We start from the raw sequence: 18,319 nt of genomic DNA, 5'->3' as shown, positions 1-18,319 counted from the left end.
TATCCCTTGCGAAGGTGGGGATTCGAACTCCCCACTTCCCCCTTCTCAAGTGAGAAGGGTGGCCACTGGGGTAAACCCCCAGTGGTAAAACTTACGGGCATTGAGTTTGCGAGGTCCTTGACATGCCGTCAGACGGTGTAACATGGACATTGGCTAAACCAGTCCGTACGCATCAACATGGGCGTCCACGTGAGCATTTGCAAAATTTATCCGCATCATTTGTTGGCATCGTTCAACGGCCCGGCCCCATCAATTAAATTTGATCGGATTTGATGTCGGAGAAATTTCATGAAAATAGAATAATTTGGTTAAACAAATTAAAGATACGCGGACTTAATTCGAGAAAGCATGGAGGACGTGAACGACAAAGTAGAACTTTTCTCTCTCACAACCTTAAGAACATCATTATGTGTCTCGACCGCCGATCCCTCACATGCTCGGACCCTCCCTCCAGTCAGCATTTTATGTTGACCCAATATTTTTAGGACGACGAGGGGTCAGATGAGAAACTCCGTGTAGAGAGGAAAGATTTTCACCGGAGTTATATTTGAGCATTCAACCAACTACACCGCGGCCTTCCAAGGAGAGGCTGCTCGACCACGACCGGCCCCTAATCGGGTCGATCGGAGCATTTCCCGAAATTCATAAGGTAGTGGTGCGGCTTTCGAGCAAAGTGTCCTTTTTTTTGCCAAAACCATTGCAAAGACAATGAATCTGTGGGTCTTAAAGAGTGGCAAAGAACCATCTGCACCGTTCGGAGACAGTCTCTTTACCTTTCTTAACAACATTGCACAAGAAACACCAGTTTGGTCGGTTCTCTCCAACCTCTGAGATGGAGACACTAGGTTGGACAAACTTTAGTTTGCATGACACCCTTAGTTTGAATAGCCTCTTTCTTATTCTCCTTCTGCTATGCCTGTCGCCGAGCTAGATAATAGGCATACATTGGCAAGAGAAGGAAAATCCGAGATCATATTCCAGATGGTCACGGTGGCGAGTTTTTCATCTAGCCCTTCGTGAAAAGCCAATCGAAGCAGCTACAATTCCTTGAAGACCAAAGGCATTTTGTCCAGTCGATATGAAGAATGCCTTGCTTGACATATATTACTTTCAAGCTATATTATTCGGCAACAAGTACATACAGTGCACATTCAGCTCAAGCTCATCAAGTAATACCTCAACATCATCTCATCTAATACCAGGAAAAGTGTGAAAGCGAAGCCAACTCATACCTACAGCGAGGGATTCGCTTTCCATTCTGCTTCCCGGTCACCATATTTTTGCTTTTCCTAGCTCTCACAGACTTTTATCTTTGACACCAGTTCTTGCTCCATCAGGAACAATTTCCCCAACTTTCACATACTTCTCCATGAACTTGTATTCCCAATCCTGCAAAACTTCAAGCTCAGACTCACTCAGCCCCTCAATGTTCCCCGTAAGATCTTTTGGATCAAACGACATTAATGCTAACGCCCTGCTCGCATCTCTTCCTGCAAACAAGGCATATGGCCCCCCTGGACCATAAAACATCCTGCACCGAATTATCACAGAGAGAGAGAGAGAGAGAGAATCAGATTCCCACTGAGAATAAATTCAACAAACATTTGCACGGTGCACAACTTCATCTGATGCAACCATTTAATCTCCCAATGAATCATATGCCAGCAACTTTAGGGTGCGTCTCATTTCCGTATCCTCGGCTATAGATTGGGAGTTGGAGCCTCCAACTCTAATCTTAGTGATTTTCAGTACAATGCCAATGAATGCGGAGTCCAAATGCAAGTAAATTAAACAGTCTACTTCAGTTCAGCCGAGAATTTAACACTGCTTTTACTTGCCCTTACAGTTTTATCACCACTCGGCGGCATTCTTCTCCGTGAGCTTATTACACGGACTAAGCATTCGAATGCCAAGTCAAACAGACAAACGAGATTCAAGCCACACCAAATTACGGAATTCGACTACTGTAGAGAATAGTTGATACCATTACCAGTTAGACGAAGGAAATTCGATCTCACTTCCCTGTCCAATCCACTTGCACAACCTCAGGGTTCCAAAGTCCGACCGCGAATCCCTAATACTGACATCCGATTCTCGTACCGCTAATCACAACCCTATCACTTTACTGCATGTATTTAAGCATCCATGGAGCTTATCTGGTCATCTACTGTCGAACAGCGCATTCAACACACACATGGTATCGGCAATCAGAAAGCCCAATCAGTGGTTCAATCATCGCATAAACCAAACTCAACCAAGATCCAACAAGCAGATACACCCAATCAGCACGCACAGACATCGTCATGTACCAGAAACAAGGCAACGAATGCTCACCTGGAGCGAGAGACATCGTAGATCTGGCCCTTGATCGCCATGAGAAGCGGCTTGCTCGGATCGGAGCCGTTGTAAGCCCGCAGCTGCTCCTCCGTCACGTCCCCGAGCTGGACCGGCTCGGCGGGGACGGTCGGCGGCGGCGGCGGCGGCGGCGGGGCGGCGGACGTCGTGGCGCTCGCCGCGGCCGCCTTCTTGTCGAGATCGTCGTCGGGGTCAACGAACATGCCGCACACCGCCTTGTAGACGGCGACCATGAGGGCGAGGATGGTGAAGAATGCCGCCGGGGAGAGGCCCGTGTACGCCGCTATCGCCTCCGTCGCCGCCGCGTGAAGCCCCATGTCGAGAGAATCTCGGGGAGCCGAAACATGAAATGGTGATTAATCATCAGCTCGTCGACGTCCATTCGCACGATTTACCTACCACGCCTCCGGCTCACCTACTTTAACTCGCAGGAGGCAAATGACAAAGATAGGAGGATTTAATGCACTTAAAAAAGACTTAAAAGTTGTGTACAAAGCGTAATTGAGTTCTAAAATTTTTTAAAAAGTGCAATTAGATCTTAAAATTTATCACAAAAATATAATCGAGTACTGAAAATTTCAAAAAGTGCAATCAAATCGTAAAATTTGTCATGAAAGTGTAATCGAATTCTAAAATTTTCAAAAAGTACAACCAACAGAAAGATTTGATTGTGCCAATTTAATAGTTTTAGGACTTAATTGCACTTTTGTGATAAATATCAGAACTTCCAATTCACTTATCTCAAAAATAATATGTGTGAGATAAATAATTGTTTTTTTTAATTAATCCGTTTATTTTGCCAAAATAAATTATTTAAAAAATAATTTCGTAAAAATAATCACTTGTATCACTTGAAATAATTAGTTCATGAAAATTTTTTCATTATCATCAACAATTTATATGTAAATATTTCCATGGACGATAAAGTTTTTTTTTCTTTTTTTCATTTTTATAAGCGATACCAATAACCATTTTTAGGAAAATGTTTTCCAAATAATTCGTTTTTCGCGAAACGAACACATTCAATACGTTCGAATTTTTCTTTAAACATGATGTCAATTTTAATTATAGACCTAATTTTGGGGTTTCAAAGTATGTACATGTACCCTAAAATGACCAAAAAAACTTTTTAGATTAATTTGGTCCAATTATGTAAAGACCCCCTCTACGAAATTACTTTGCTAGACATAAGTATTGAAAGTGCATCATTGAGATCACAAGTTTCGAATAGTGAGATTTGGATTTCAACCTCGAATTCAAAGAGGTGTAAATTATAAAGATGAAAACGATTATAGGATGCAAATCGACCACAAAAGGTGTTAAGAGCGGTTATTATTGTTTATTTTTTTTTATGAAAAAGTTTAGGAAGAGCGATTATTCTTAATTTAGCTAATGAGATGTGATATTTGAGGCAGGGAGCTTTGTTAGCACACTATACCATATCCCATTAGCAAATTGATTTACACTATGTCTGTGTTCTTCTCCTAATGTAAAAGCGAAACTTGTAGATCACCTCCGATCACTCTTTTCCTCGTCTCAACTCCCTTTGTATCATTGCTAATCATCCGTCATCGCCACCGCCACCATCTTCAGCATCCACAAGAGCTCATATGCGCCCTCAACGGATCTTGCGTGGGGAGCTTGACAAAGTGTTGAGCTCGAGTGGTGGCGAGCTTTGGCTAGAAGCAGGCTTGATGGCTATGCTCGACAAGGGCTAAGTGGCGGTTAGAGAGAGAGAGAGAAGTGTTTTAAAGTAACTATCAAGTTAATGTGAACATGTGATGTGCAGAGCACAAGCCCCATTAACTAGGCGTCCTGTCAAACGTATTCCGTCCAATTCATTTCTCTTAATATCTTGCAACCTTAGGTATCATGAAATCTCTCATGGCACAAGAAAGCAAGATGGGAATACACATCTTACATAGCGCATAACTACTGTGCGGACTATACAATGCCCTTTTTTCTTGATATGAACATCCGTAGAGATCAATCAAACAGAGTTTGGATATAAAAGTTCTATAGATGTTGATGATTGGAGGGACTATAATGCCATTTTTTTGCAAGTGATGCTTCCTATATCGAATGTATCGTTGCTTTATGCAACTAATTGTTTGCAATCCCTGTAAGAATCAAGGCAACAAAATACCAACTATCAATATCTATAGAACATGTGCCCATGTCTTATTCAAGTAATAATAATGTGTGTGTATTTTCCAAGGTTAACGAGTCATCCGTCATTCTCCATATACAATCCCAAGTGTATATATCTATCTTATCCAGTTCCATTACATCTTGATATCTTATTAATGATCGTTTCACATGACGGCGCACGCGTGGACGTTGTCGTCGCTGAACATGAAGACAGTGTTGTCATCGACGGTGGAGTATGCCTGGTTGGGGAAGTAGCCGTGGATGCTCTCGTTGAAGCCATGGCGGTAGTAGTTGTAGGTGGTGGAGTAGGTGGACTCGTCAAGGTACTGGGCGGCGTACGGGTAGTACTCGCTGTCGTACGGGTAGGGCCAGAACTCGGCCTTCCGCCCCGTCCTCCTCACCACCTTCAGCACCTTCCGCTGGTCGACGTACCCCGTCACCGTCACCTTCTGCGAGTCCATGTCCACCTCCACACTGTCCACTCCTACATTAGGTGCATTGCACAAGTAGAGCGAGAGAGGCAGAGTTACTTGCATATGCGTACCTTAACGATTATTAATAAGTCTTATTTAAATGTGTTTCGAAAATTCAAAGTTTATTATTTGAAGTAAGCAGCTTTATTAAAATGAGTAATTTTTTTCATTTTCAAATTGTCTTGGAAAATATTATTTCTACGTTTACTTAACTTAACCAAATGCCACAGAAACACTTAGTAACATGACCCTTTGTTCTTTTTATGTCGAGGAAATCTACATATATGTGTGTTCAACATGTACCTTATATGTCCAGCTTGAGGCCTTCAATTTGTACTGTTCAATTATTAGTGAAAATAATCAATGATGTTGATTTCCTTGTGAGTAGATAATTGTCCTTAACTTGTGGGAATTCTTTGCTGCTATTCACATAAATAAGGGGAATATCATCATGATGATCATGAGAACTATAAATTGACAAAGGAAATGTGTCTGTGGACATCATTCCCTTACTAAACCATGGACGCTCTCAGTCAGATTAAATCGTGTCTTTATTTCTTTATAATCAAGGAGCGCGGGTGCAGTGACGCGATTTCCTTAAGACTCATGAAGTACCTTAATTAGATTAAGTTTTAGATTCATGCATAACTTCTGGAAAGCAAATCCGATCAATTAGATCCTTCGAACTAGGTAGAATGAAGTTCATTTTGAAATTAGGTAATAATCAATTTGGGAGATTGCATGCCTGTGCTGAAGAACTTTATACTGAAACATGCATAAAAATGTTTTATGTGCAGTAAATATCATATATGGAATGCGTGCATGGTTGGATGGTAATAACTTGATTATGCATAAATCCTAGCCGTGATAGATATGCATGAAAAACCATGCAAACGATGAAGAAGATGAAAACCCATCACTTAGTGCATCAAAATATGCTGTTTCAGATGGTTTTTTCAGGAGCAGAATCTTGCCATCTATTTTCGATACTGCCCTTCGCACCCTCTTCTCGCACCCTTCGCAGTCCATGTGCACCAGAAGTTCCACAATCTATAAAACCCCAACAGTAATGATAATGATAATCGCAAACTATATAACATAACTACAATAATGCGAAGAAAAATCAATGAAAATGGCGATTACTATGATCTGTATGCAATTGTAAACAAGACTTAGCCCTTGCAAAACCTTGGAGAAAGCTAATCACGAGCAGTTTCAACGAGTCGAATCAAGATCAAGAGAGAGCACTTACGGACAAAGCATTTGATATTTCTTTCTTACTGGAGCCCCAACCAAGCATGAGTGCGACCCGATATGTTCCTCCCTTGCCAGATCTGAGGACGATGATTGCCCCCTCGAACGCGCCGTTTAAGTTTAAGGTGGGATTTGGCGCTCCTCCTCCTGTTTTCCCTCTCTCTCTTTCGAGAAGATGAAGATGGGAGGGTGGTCTGGATGTGGAGCTCGCGCGTTACCTTCTTCAAGATGACGACAGAAGGCATTTAATCATGTGCGCCGGCTTGAGATGCATCCAACCCAATTTGCCAACGCCTCCACGCCTAGGAATTTCCAATTAGAGATTGAGAGATTCATGCTGCGGAATATTGTCCGAGAGAATGTGGGAGAATATGGAACGACCAATGTGAATTCGTCGCCGTTGTGTTTGTCGATAATATGCCAGAATCTATGTCCCGCTTGGTCGAGATCATATACACAGCGAATAATGGAAAAGTAAGTTCCTTAGAAAGTAAGATGGTGGCCTTATTCTCCGGAAAAATGCACAGAATACAAAGATAAAAAGAGCAGACGTCAAGCATTGGTTAATATTAAAAGAACGATGACATTAAGAAATAAGAATGATGTTTGTGGACTGTGGAATTGTGGGATCAAACGTACGTAGTATTACAGCTTGTTTGGTGTGTTTGTAGGGTTTCTTTAGACTTGTACGCAAGAGGGAATTAGCTTGTGATAGCTCATACGCGGTGTCGTAGAGCCCAGCGAACCTGGTTTTACGTTAGCTAAACTTCTGTCATTTCGATTAACAAGCACCGACGGTGGTGCTATACTTCGATTCTACGTCTGCATGGCTGAGCTTGAATCTTTTCCGCGGGGCTGTTACGCGCCGCGACCATCTCGGGGAAGCACGGGACTGTGCGGGTTTTTCTCCGCCGGTCATCGGTAAGAAAAAGGAAAGTCCTTGTTGTCATATAATGCATCCACCATTTGACATGTTGATGCAACGCCATACATTATGTGCCCTCATTCATTGTGATCCTAACGGGTTATGAAAACATTAAAAGTCATCCGGCGTGTAACATCATATAGTCAGTCATATGGCGCATAACATTGTATATCAACACGTAATACACATGATGTGGGAAAATTATCTAAAAAATCATAAATCTATCGTACGACTGCCAATTCAATCATAAACCTTTTAATTATGTCAATTTGTTCTTAAACCTTTTAACAATTTGTTAATATAATTCTTCCAATAAAATCATTCAAATAATAGGTTTAGGACAGAATTGACAAATTGTCAAAATGTTTAGGACTAAATTGACAAATTGAAGGTTTGGGATTAAATTGACAAACTGTCAAAAGTTTTATGACTGAATTGGCAAATTGTCAAAATCTTTAAAACTGAATTGTTAAAATTGAAAGGTCTAGAACTGAATTGGCCGCTAAATAATAGATTAATGACTTTTTGGACAATTATCCCCACATGATAGACATTGTACATATAAGAGTTTCTCATAGGGGAAAAGCGACATGGCAAAATTGAAATCATCATCGACGTCAAATATGTGTTACATATTTTGAAGTTCATAAAATCTATCACATCATTTACTATATCAATTCTAAGTAGATCAATTTTGATGTATCTAGCATTGCTCTTGTTTCCGTCACCAATATCTATCACATATAACATGTTGCATCGCCAGTCTTGCATGGTCTTAATTTTTTTTGAAGTAGGAAAAAAGATTTTTTTTAAGTGGGTACTTTTTTTTTTTAACAAGTAAATGGGTTACATTTTCTATGCTTTTCGACTTCATTCCAACTATCCATGTTCCTTATTCCCATTACCTTTTGTGCTGGGTCATTCAAGTTGATGGCAGGGGCTTCTTTCAATAGGGGAATAGTATAAATGGATAGAAAGGAACCCTTGCACATAATTCTTATGAAGCACATGTTGGTGTGGTGGCTTCTCACACACACACAATGTCTGCAGCTATCATCAGGACCATCTCTTTAGCATATGCCCTTTTCAAGTGTAGCCTTTCATAAGTGATTGCTTGCCCTCATAAGCTGAAGCACATCTCTCCAAATTTGATGTTCCTTTGAGTTGCAATGTGGTATGGAATTGATACCCTCCCCTTCGGCCCATTGATAATCTTATATCCTTTTTATAACTTTTAAAAAATAGTCACACCACAAACACATCGTGCCATGTTGGATGCATGTGTTCACAGACACGCGTGTATACAGGGATCATGGGATTATTCCCCTAATTGAGTACTACAACAATGATGTAGTTGCAGGGTTTTTTGAGAGTTGAAATTTAGGAAAAAAATAGAAAAACGTAGCTCACCTTTCACCCAAGTACCACTTACATGTTTCTACTTTTAGAAGTACCAAGGCCATTTGAACCTTCACATAGATTATCCTCGGATCTCTGTTTATGAAAATGCAATTTTCTTTCCGAAATGCCCATCCCTGAATCCTAAATTCTTACATCTATCCAAAACGCTCAAAACCAACTACAAAGGCAAACCATCCAATTCCCAAAGAAAAATGACAAAAAGAGTTTGCAAGGAGGGGCAATTTTGGTCTTTCAATGAGTGATTTATCTGGAGGTATGTGAATAGTATTTGTAAAGATAGAGATATGTAAGTGATCAATGGGTCAAAAGCTAGATATGTCTTTGACATTTTCCCCTTAATACTCTTTTCGCCTATTAAATAGATTAGAGAGAAGGAACCCAAGCAACAAATTCAAGAAATTTGGATGTTCTCTTAATATTGATTAGATATGGAAAATTGACTGTTTTCATCAATTTAGTTAAGTTTATAACACCTTGAGTGCAAATGCACATCAAGCATTCATCTATTTCTCTTGAAATTTATAGCCTTTAGGTACTATAAGAGCATTTGATTCCGTCACTCATCTACTTTATCAATCCAGCCACGCTCGATCTCATCAAGTTAATGGAAACATCTTTACAAGGAGATTAGTAAATTTGTCAAAGTAAGTCATGAATCAATTTATTAACTCATATATGATAGGCTGAGTTGTTACGTGGATTAGTTATATTCAGTAAATAGATTTCCTACAATGGGTTATATATGAAAGTGTCTTGGCAACATGGATCATGTCGGATATGAGTTAATAGATTTGTATTACAAATAAATTGGTCATAAATAGGTTATTTTCTTGTCGGATGGTCATAAACAGGTTAATGGGTCAATTTAGGTCAAACTATTTATGACCCAACTCAAACTCGACTCGACCGCCGGTTTGACAGGTCTAGAGATTATTAACTTGATTAGTACACGGGTTGACGTTCAACCTATCAGCGCTAGCAATCCTCTTTGGTCATTACCATAAGAATCACACACATGCTACGGAATGTTCATATCGAACCGTAACTGCTCCTCACCACCGCGGCCCCTGAAAATTCGAGATTGGCGAGACAGTTATCGCAATCCAACCCAGATGGTAACATTAGCCCCCCCACACGTTGGACTCAGGCCCAGGCCCAGGAATAGGCCCAAAATCACTCCGGATCCCGAACGTTGAACCCGATACCGCAACATGGATTCGGGTCTCGGATCTCTCGTGCTTATCCACTGGTTTTTTGCCTTCCCCATTTTTCATTTTCTGTTTTCAGTTCCGTTTCTTGCCTTCTTCTTCTTCCGGTTCCTCTTCCGATCACCGACGGAGAAGGAAAGGGCGGCGGCGATTTCAGCAAACAGGAGGTATGGGGGTTTTCACTCGCTTCTCTGACGATTTCTTTGTCGGTTCTCGTCATTATCATCGTTCAAGCGAGTGATGTCCTGGATAGTTTGCGTCTCGGGTTTGGTGCGAGCTCTTGCGCTCGTGGTTTTGATTGTACTTTCGCGAAAACTGTTCCTGGAATTTGCTGGTGGAAATGAGTCCTCAGGAGGAAATTTTGCGGCTAACGATCGCTTGGGGAGCTCTCTCTTGTGGATTTGCCGGGTTCTTGATTTCCGTGGCTTTGATCTGTCGATGCTAGTAAAAAATAAAAACGGAAAAACCAGCGTAAAATTGTAATGGGGTGATTTTAATGCTGCTTGAAGAGACTTTCTTCCATGGAACGCCTTGAACTTGGTGATGTGTATAGCTGGACAGCGATGAATGGGACATACGTGAGCGTGGCTGCTGCGTCCTAAGATGGGAAGTAGAGTGTCTGGACAATTTCTTTTTTCTTCTTCACGTGAGCAGATGGTGCGTTTGCCGAATGGGGGATGGATCGCCTTCTTACCGTATTTTAGGATGTTAAAGAACTAGTGTATAACTGTATAAATAGTTTATGCTCACCTATATTGTACTGGATGCGTGAGAAGTGCTTTGGAAACTTATTAAGTGTAAACTCAGCAATCCATTCGCTTATTTGGGATGCTAGAGATCAAGTGTATGTATGACAGTATATGCTCCTGTAAATACAATGTGGGAGCATATAGGGATAGATCAACCTATTTCTGAAATTTAGGTTGTTACAGAACAAGTATATATAATAGTATATGCTCCTATGTAGGAGGAAAGGTGTTTTATTAGCTTATTAAGTGTAAACTCAGCAACCCATGAACGTTTCTGGGAGAATCATTCTACTCTATTTCCGTATGAAGCTTTAGGGTCAGGGAAGCTTGTGATAAGAGTTTGAACTTGTCGAGTTGCTTTTGTGTCTCTTTGAAATGTGATCTTTTCTGTGGAGGTGGGGTGTTTTATGGCTGAGCTCCGGTGTATGGCTGATTTCATGAGGATGCCCTCTTTTCTAGTGATTGAATTTGTTATATCAACCATGTATTGTTGTTCTTTCTCTAGATGCTTTGTTCTATAATTTTATTCTGATTCTGTCTACCACCGTCTTCTAAATTCATGTTTGCCAAATCAATCTTGTTATTTTTTCTTTATTGGTGTATTAGCACGGCAACTTAATTCTTGGTTCTCATGCTTCGTGTTGTTACATGAACGTTTTGTGTACTCATGTTAATTGATTCTTTTTAATAGTTTCCTATAGGTGTCGAGCAGAAAGGAGATGAAAAGCCAAAGCAGTTACGTGCCGCCTCCTTATATTCCATTAGATCGGTCTGAACCAGAAGTAGAGACTCTTCCGAGCAGCGGTGACCCAGCTATTCGTCAGCCCATAAGTGCTGGGCCAACACACTGGTCTTCTGGAATCTGTGCTTGCTTCGATGACATGCAGAGCTGTATGCTACTTTCTGTCCTGAGACCTTGATTTATCTGGAGGGAAAGTTATGAAGGTGCATCTTGAGTTAAGAAGATTCGATTGTGTTTTCTATAGAAGTATGATTATATGGGGTTGCTTGAGACTTTGAAGTATATTGAAAAGATAAAATGCTCTGTGTGCTTCTACCTGAAATCTTGGGTTTGTACTCTGGTTAACACGGTAAAAGGTACATGTTCATTTTGGCATAGTAATACTTAGGCGTATATATTCTACTTTTGAGGTTAATATTTCGATTTGGATATATGAAAGGTCCAATCAAACTACAATTTGTTTGATATTGTGGAAATAAGTACTATTTTGATTAAAATTGTAAAAGAGATAATACTTTTCTAGTTTTTGATAGCTTGCACCTAAAACTAAGTGCGTTGTTCATAGAAATTACTATATTCCTATCTGGCTCCCATTTTATTAGGTTGGAAATGAAAATAATTGCTCGTTATTGTTGTATAGGTTGTATAGGTCTTTTCTGTCCTTGCTATCTGTTTGGAAAGAATGCAGAGGTTCTCGGTTCTGGAACTTTAGTGGGATCATGCTCGACCCATTTCTTGCTGTGGGCTCTTGTCAATACCGTATGTTGTTTGTTGACTGATGGCATTTTATTGGGGCTACCTGGATGCTTCGTTGCATGTTATGCTTGTGGCTATCGAAGGGCTCTAAGATCAAAGTACAATTTAGAGGTATGATTTATTTATTTTGTCAAGAATTATAATACCAGCTATAGTTTCCTGCTAGCATTATCCACACTCTGTTTTGAAAGATCTCTCTCACGATTTATATATGGCTCCTATTAACTTAGCTGATCTGTTATCACTGTATCAGTACGGTTGATGATATGAACAATACGTGTATTTCGAACTAGTTCATGCTTAGGGTTTTACATCCACACGGTTATCCTGTCCAGTGGGACAAAGGCACTGTGTGCTTGTGCTATACAAATAAATGTACCTTTGAGGAAGCTTTTAATTACTGGTGGATATGCTGTAGCTTCATGTGCCTGTCTCTGGTAAAATTGCACATCTAGCCAGTTGAAATGGATCAATTCTAGAGTATGAGGTCTTGTCATTTATTTGTAGTGAGAGGCATGCATACTGTTGCCCTATGCCATACAGAGAGTCTGTCGCTTGAATATAAGATTCTAGAGATCGTAGTTTTTCTCATTCTGGAATTCTTTTTTGGAGCAAAATCTGTAGGCAGTTAGATACTGGATTAAATCTCATCCATCCCTGCACTAGAACGGGATAATGGTTAGTTGCAGGTTTTAGAATTATTAGTTCCTGACCGTTAGAAATAATTGCCATAAGAAAAGTTTTGAGTAACATTAATCTTGACTATGGTTAGTATCCTAAAGGAATTGCAACTTTAATGCACTAATATTATATCACTTGATTACCAATGTCATACAAGCTGCACGCCACACCCTCCTACTGTCCAAAATGCCGAAATGTTCTGATTCACCTGACGGATAAATCCTTGATGACTTTCTTTTTGTAATTGGATGCACTTAGTGGCATAGAAAGTGATGCAATTGACGAGTTCAATGAAACTGGCTTTAGCGTCCTATGTTACCTTGCAATATACTTTCAGCAAATAATAGAAACTAGCAGCTTCCACACTGGCTATGGTGTAGTGATGGACTATATCGGAGCTGGTTTATTTCAGCGTAACTAGGGGTGATCGGTTTCCTAACCTAGAATAGGGAACCTACCCAGTAAATCCCAGTTCCAAGGGGAACCAAACCGGCTGGTTCCTGGTGGACTCCCGCGTTTGGGTAAAACTAAAATATAGAAGTTGCATTGTTTCACTACAAAACTGTCTTTGGTTAAGTGATTTTGTGGTTATTTGTCTATATTGAAGACCATAGTTCGAATCGTGGTGAGTGCAAAAAAAAAATTTTCAATAGAGGCTTCAAAACCAATTTAACCTGGGAACCGGCCTGGTTGGATCGGTTTCAGGTAGAACCATTGGTTCTAAGAGCTGTACCAGGAACCGAACTAGTCATAGACCGGTTAGGATCCCCGAAGTGAAAATTGAATCGATTTTCCTGGGACTAGAATTGCCTTGAAACCGAACCGATTGGGTTGGTTCCTGGGTTGAACTGGACTTCTTGTTCACCCCAAAGCTTGACCCTTGGCTCAAACCCCACCCGTAAAAGCAACTGACAAGTTACTGCTTGAAGTCGAAGGCAAAAAAAAGGGTAATAAATAGAGAATTGGATTGGCTTGCATTAACAAATGAAGAGAGTTATAAAAGTTCAAGTCATTAGCCACTAGAATGAAGGGCATAGACGAAACCTAGTAGACGAAATGAAGGTAAGATACTTATGGGAGAAGAACAACAGGATACGTAGGTAATGGGACAGAGGTAGGACAGAGACTACAATGAGTTAGGTTTTTTAGCTTAAAGGCTTATAGAGTACGAGACTATATTGAATTCAGCTTTTTATTACTTTTCCTTACATCCTTTTGAGTAGTAGACTAAAGCAAGTTTCATATAGAAGGGTTAGACAAAAGGCTTTTAGAACCATGGACGGAGGTAAGGATTATTATAGAATGACGCAAACAAAAATGAAAAGCAGCAGCAAAAGAAAGGATCGTATGTGGATTGTCTGTCAATCTGGGCCTACTTAGACTGGCTAACTGAGATTTTGGGTTTATAGACAACCTATGATGAGTAGGATAAAAAATATTATACGTTATGAGATCACTTCTATGTGATGATCCACAGTAGTCTAATGGATAAGGACCTTGCCAAAATAATCGAATTAATGAAAATCGTCCACCATGCTAAAAAAAGGCATTGAAGATGTTTTTTCATAGCGTAGCGTAATATAACAATTATATAAGTATTAGCAGTAAACATTTTAAACTAGGGTTTTCCCATACATGTGAACATAACAAACAAAACCAAACAAATATAGTTAGCATATATTGAAATCTATCTCGTGTTGGTATCAAAATAAATCGCTTCTTGAAAAGACAAAAAGCACCACAAATTGAAACACACTAATTTGCATGTAAAGGCGCTTATTTTAATATTCTAGAAAGAGTGGATGGACTCTTCTATTCTAGTGAACTCGGTCATCGAAGGTGGCAACCTGCCCAAGGAGCTTTTCTTGTTCATTGAGGATGCCCTCTTCCTATTTACGCAGGAGCTTATCTCTCTTTATATAGAGAGCATATAATCTCGGATAAGATTTGGATCGATCAGCGGCTTATGTTCCCAGAAAAGATTAAGCCTTTGCTCGCATTGGAGCTTTTTGTTTTTCAGCCGACCTATTTTTTGCTCAATTTCGCGAAGTTTGTTCGCATTATCCATATTTACTCAATTTCTTTTCTATTTCTAAGACCCCTGTGCCAAATAGAGCTTAAAGAAGCTTCTATTTACAGGCCTTGGAGGGCCACGACTCTTTCTTAAAATTAGTTAGAAGGTACTTTTGGTCGACTAAGATAGTTCAATCCTGGCTTTTCAAGAACTTAGAACCACATCCACTATATTTGAGTGCATTGAGCAATTCTCCCTGTCAGATTTGAGTTCGGAAATCCCGCCCAAAAAGGTGAATGCCGCTACTCGTATTATTTGATTTACTAAAAAAAATGCAACTCACATGGAAGGTTAGGATGGCATGATTAGCGAGTTGGTTGGAAGATAAGGATAGCATAATTGGCTGGATGCGAGTTCCTTGGATCATGGACAAGAGCTATTTGGGTTTAAATCGCTAAAATCAGCTCGACGGACCAAGACTATACGGGCTTAGGCCATTTGTTGGCTGTCATTTTCTGGGCCGAGACTATATGGGCTTAGGCCAAGTTTGAGCCATTACTCTATTAAGACTACCTTTCTTACTAATGATAAGAAAGAGTTAAGGGCTTTCAAGGTCTATAAATAAAAGCTTTTTTTTTAGCTCAATTTGGTATAGGGTACTTAAAAGTCCGCAAGAAAATGAATGTTTATGTATAATACAAAGAGGCTTCACGAAATTGAGCAAGAAATACATCAGGTTGAAAAGAAGAGGCTCCAGTGCGAGCAAAGGCTTGATCTATTCTAGGAATATATTCCGCCAATCGATTCAAATCTCATATGAAGTTATATGCTCTCTCTATAGAGAGATAAGCTCTTGTGAAAACAGGTTAACAACGCTCCTTGACGAACAAAAAGAGCTCCTTGTGCTTGCTGCAACTTTTGTTGACAAGCGATTAGAATGGAAGAGGCTATCGACACTACTTTGCGGATGCAAAGTAGTGTGCTTTATATGTATGGTGCTTTTTGTCTTTTTCAGAAAGGATCCGCTCTGATGCTTACCAGATATAGAGTACTATTTATGGTAAATATCTTTGTTTAGTTTTATTTGTTTTGTTTGCATATGTGGAAATTCCTAGTGTAAAAGGTTTATTTATGTTTATCTAACCATTATTGTATGCTAGTCGATGAAAAAGTCTTCACGACCTTTTCTTCGGCACAGCTGCTGATTTTTCATTAATTCGATTGTTTTGACGAGTTTCCCATCCTTTAGGCTATTATGGATCACTGTACACAAGCAATGTCATAAATTATAATGTTTTTAATGTTGACAGCATGGGCTGATCATCAAACGACATGACGTCCCTTCTTTTCATGCTTTTTTTCATTTTCGTTCTCGATCTCCGTTTTTGCGACTAGATCTCCCTTCATAAAATAGAAGTTTTGAACGTTCATGGATGAAAAATTGGCTATCGGAATCATGTCACCCAGAGCTTTAGAAAAGCACTTGAAAACTTTTAATCAGTTTGGGCTAGACCCTTCACATATTACGAAAAGGTAGTCAAGCTTCATAAATAAGTGGTTTGAATGGTTAAGTCAACTCAACTGTTTGCGTCGCTCTAAATTCTTCCTTACCTTTGTTACACAGTTCCAACTCAACGAACTCTTGTCCCTTTTATTTGGAACTCACTTGCAGTGACTAGATGGAAGGATGTATGGAATAGGAGTAGCAATCAGAATTCGCTGCAATCTCTTTCTCTAAATGTCTCTTAGCTAACTAGCCGAAGTCATTAAAGTTTCTGTCCAATCCTTGTCTCATTACCTACGAACCTTGTCATTTCTGTCCTACTAGTATTGTACTTTCGTTTCGTTTTCTAGGTCTCGCTTAAGCTTTTTGTCACAGTGGTTGTTCGACTTAGTCCTTTATAAATCTCCTTCAGTTAAACCAAACCCTTCCACTTCTGTATCCATTATCCCTTTGCCGCCTTCAACTTCTAGCACTTCAGCCCTCTTCTCTAATAGGTGGGGTTTGAGCCAAGAGGTCCGCAAGTCGTCATGATTGGAATAAAAAATAGATTGAAACAGGAACATATGAGAGTTGGAATCCTCAATCCCTTTTCATAACTTTCTTGCTTTCCTATTAAAATATAAAATATTATTCGAATTTCAAAAATTATGCAAAAAAGTTACATATATGGATCTAAGTGTCGACATTTACATTTTGCAAAAATTGTAAGTGTTTTAAATTTTAAAAAAGAAAAAGCCCAAAGTGCATGAACCACAAGATTTTTTTTTGGTCAAAAAACCGCAAGATTTTGATTAGGTAAAAAATAAACAGTCAAAGTCAGTCTAGATTGACCCTAAAACTTCTAGAACAGTCACAAGATTCCTTTGAACAAATAAGTAGTTTTATGTTTTTAGCTATCAAATGGCCCGTGTGATCAATCATTCATCTCATGCAGGAAGCGCCTTGTGGGGACTTTGTCACTCATTGTTTCTGCCATCTCTGTGCAATTTGTCAAGAATACAGGGAAATCCGTGAGCGATCTGGTGATGCAAACCCTCCTGATCTTACATTAGCAGTGGTCACGGCTCCGCCCGTGCAGACAATGGACTCTCGTCCAAAACAGTAGGGTTATCTTTTAAACCAGTCCTGCAGCATGCCACTTCCTCCTGCATTGACTTCACTTTTGGGGTCTGGTCTCTCTTGATACATCTGTATGGCGCACTGTTGATTGAATCCTTAGGTTAGAACTGACATGAATAAGCCACACTTCATGGATTCTTATTTTCTTTGGAGACTTCGTTTTCTCAGGCGTTATTATAGAGTTGTCTTCAGTCCTTCGCCAGGAGAGAAAGAAACAGAACCATCGGCACTCTTGTATTCTGTACGTGCCTTTTAGTTCATTGTTGCAGGGAGGGTGTACATGATGATTCAGCTTGACTTGTGTTATGGTGTTGTTTGGTTTCATTGGGAGCTTCTAATAAAAGTATATTTGATCTGCGAAGCAAGAGTAAGCTAATTGTAGAGTGATTCGGCTTGCATCTCTACCTCGAAAACAATCTCGCAATTACTTTTTAATCAAAGATGTCGTTGGTCTGGCATAAAATGCAGTATGTTGTTAATGTTGTTTCTTGATAATTCAACAATACGAGGCATAGTTTATTGTAACTTCGAAAATTCTGATATGACATTTTATTGTATCGTCACATGACATTTGTGTGTTGCGCGCGCAAATGCATGTTCATTCGTTTGTGAATTGCTCATTGACACTCTGAAGATTTGGATAGTAGTAGATAGGGCTAGGCGGAACGAGAAGGGTTTTCCATGCAACGCGAAATGAATGCTAACTTATGACATAGTCTTTTACGAGTTTATGTCTTGAAAATCCTATGCTGCATGACACATCGACAAATCAACAAGGTTCAACATTAAATTCGTGACGCGCTCTCTAATTGTGAACGATATAAGGAAGAAATGAACTTGATGTTCAATCAAAAAACGTGCTAGATATAGATTGGGGTTTGCACAGTAACCAAAGTACATGTCACATATAAGTTCGTAAATCCTTGTAAACTCGCACCAAAAATTAAAATTCTGTATCTTGCTATC

The 18,319-nt window shown here is 39.7% G+C and overlaps 3 protein-coding genes across 5 annotated transcripts; 1 reads left to right on the top strand and 2 right to left on the bottom strand.

The window, feature by feature from the left end:
• Positions 1-1,043: 1,043 nt before the first annotated feature.
• LOC115683336 (membrane steroid-binding protein 1-like) lies at positions 1,044-2,756 on the bottom strand. Its single transcript, XM_056315372.1, has 2 exons — positions 2,335-2,756; positions 1,044-1,531 (listed from the first exon to the last, which is right to left on the bottom strand). The coding sequence occupies exons 1-2, from the start codon at positions 2,670-2,672 to the stop codon at positions 1,297-1,299; spliced, it is 573 nt and encodes a 190-aa protein (XP_056171347.1). The 5' UTR covers positions 2,673-2,756; the 3' UTR covers positions 1,044-1,296.
• Positions 2,757-4,435: 1,679 nt separating this feature from the next.
• LOC115683340 (heavy metal-associated isoprenylated plant protein 45) lies at positions 4,436-6,618 on the bottom strand. Its single transcript, XM_030607846.2, has 3 exons — positions 6,232-6,618; positions 5,954-6,029; positions 4,436-4,990 (listed from the first exon to the last, which is right to left on the bottom strand). Exons 1-3 carry the CDS (start codon positions 6,277-6,279, stop codon positions 4,671-4,673), a joined length of 444 nt encoding a protein of 147 aa, XP_030463706.2. The 5' UTR covers positions 6,280-6,618; the 3' UTR covers positions 4,436-4,670.
• A 3,200-nt stretch (positions 6,619-9,818) lies between these two features.
• LOC115683337 (protein PLANT CADMIUM RESISTANCE 10) lies at positions 9,819-17,714 on the top strand. Of its 3 annotated transcripts, none has more exons than XM_056315373.1 (4): positions 9,819-9,955; positions 11,239-11,428; positions 11,920-12,146; positions 17,169-17,714. In XM_056315373.1, exons 2-4 carry the CDS (start codon positions 11,257-11,259, stop codon positions 17,337-17,339), a joined length of 570 nt encoding a protein of 189 aa, XP_056171348.1. In that variant the 5' UTR covers positions 9,819-9,955; positions 11,239-11,256; the 3' UTR covers positions 17,340-17,714. The 3 variants fall into 3 exon arrangements, with proteins under 3 accessions (XP_056171348.1, XP_056171349.1, XP_056171350.1); XM_056315374.1 differs by having other exon boundaries at positions 9,868-9,955; positions 10,933-11,428; XM_056315375.1 differs by lacking the exon at positions 9,819-9,955 and having other exon boundaries at positions 11,284-11,635.
• The last annotated feature ends 605 nt before the right edge of the window (positions 17,715-18,319 follow it).

This window comes from Syzygium oleosum, unplaced genomic scaffold (assembly GCF_021117445.2).
Source record: "Syzygium oleosum isolate NSW1041296 unplaced genomic scaffold, Sole_v2.1 Sole_v2.10, whole genome shotgun sequence".
Lineage (NCBI taxonomy): Eukaryota > Viridiplantae > Streptophyta > Magnoliopsida > Myrtales > Myrtaceae > Syzygium > Syzygium oleosum.
This window is presented reverse-complemented; position numbering and strand designations above follow the sequence as displayed.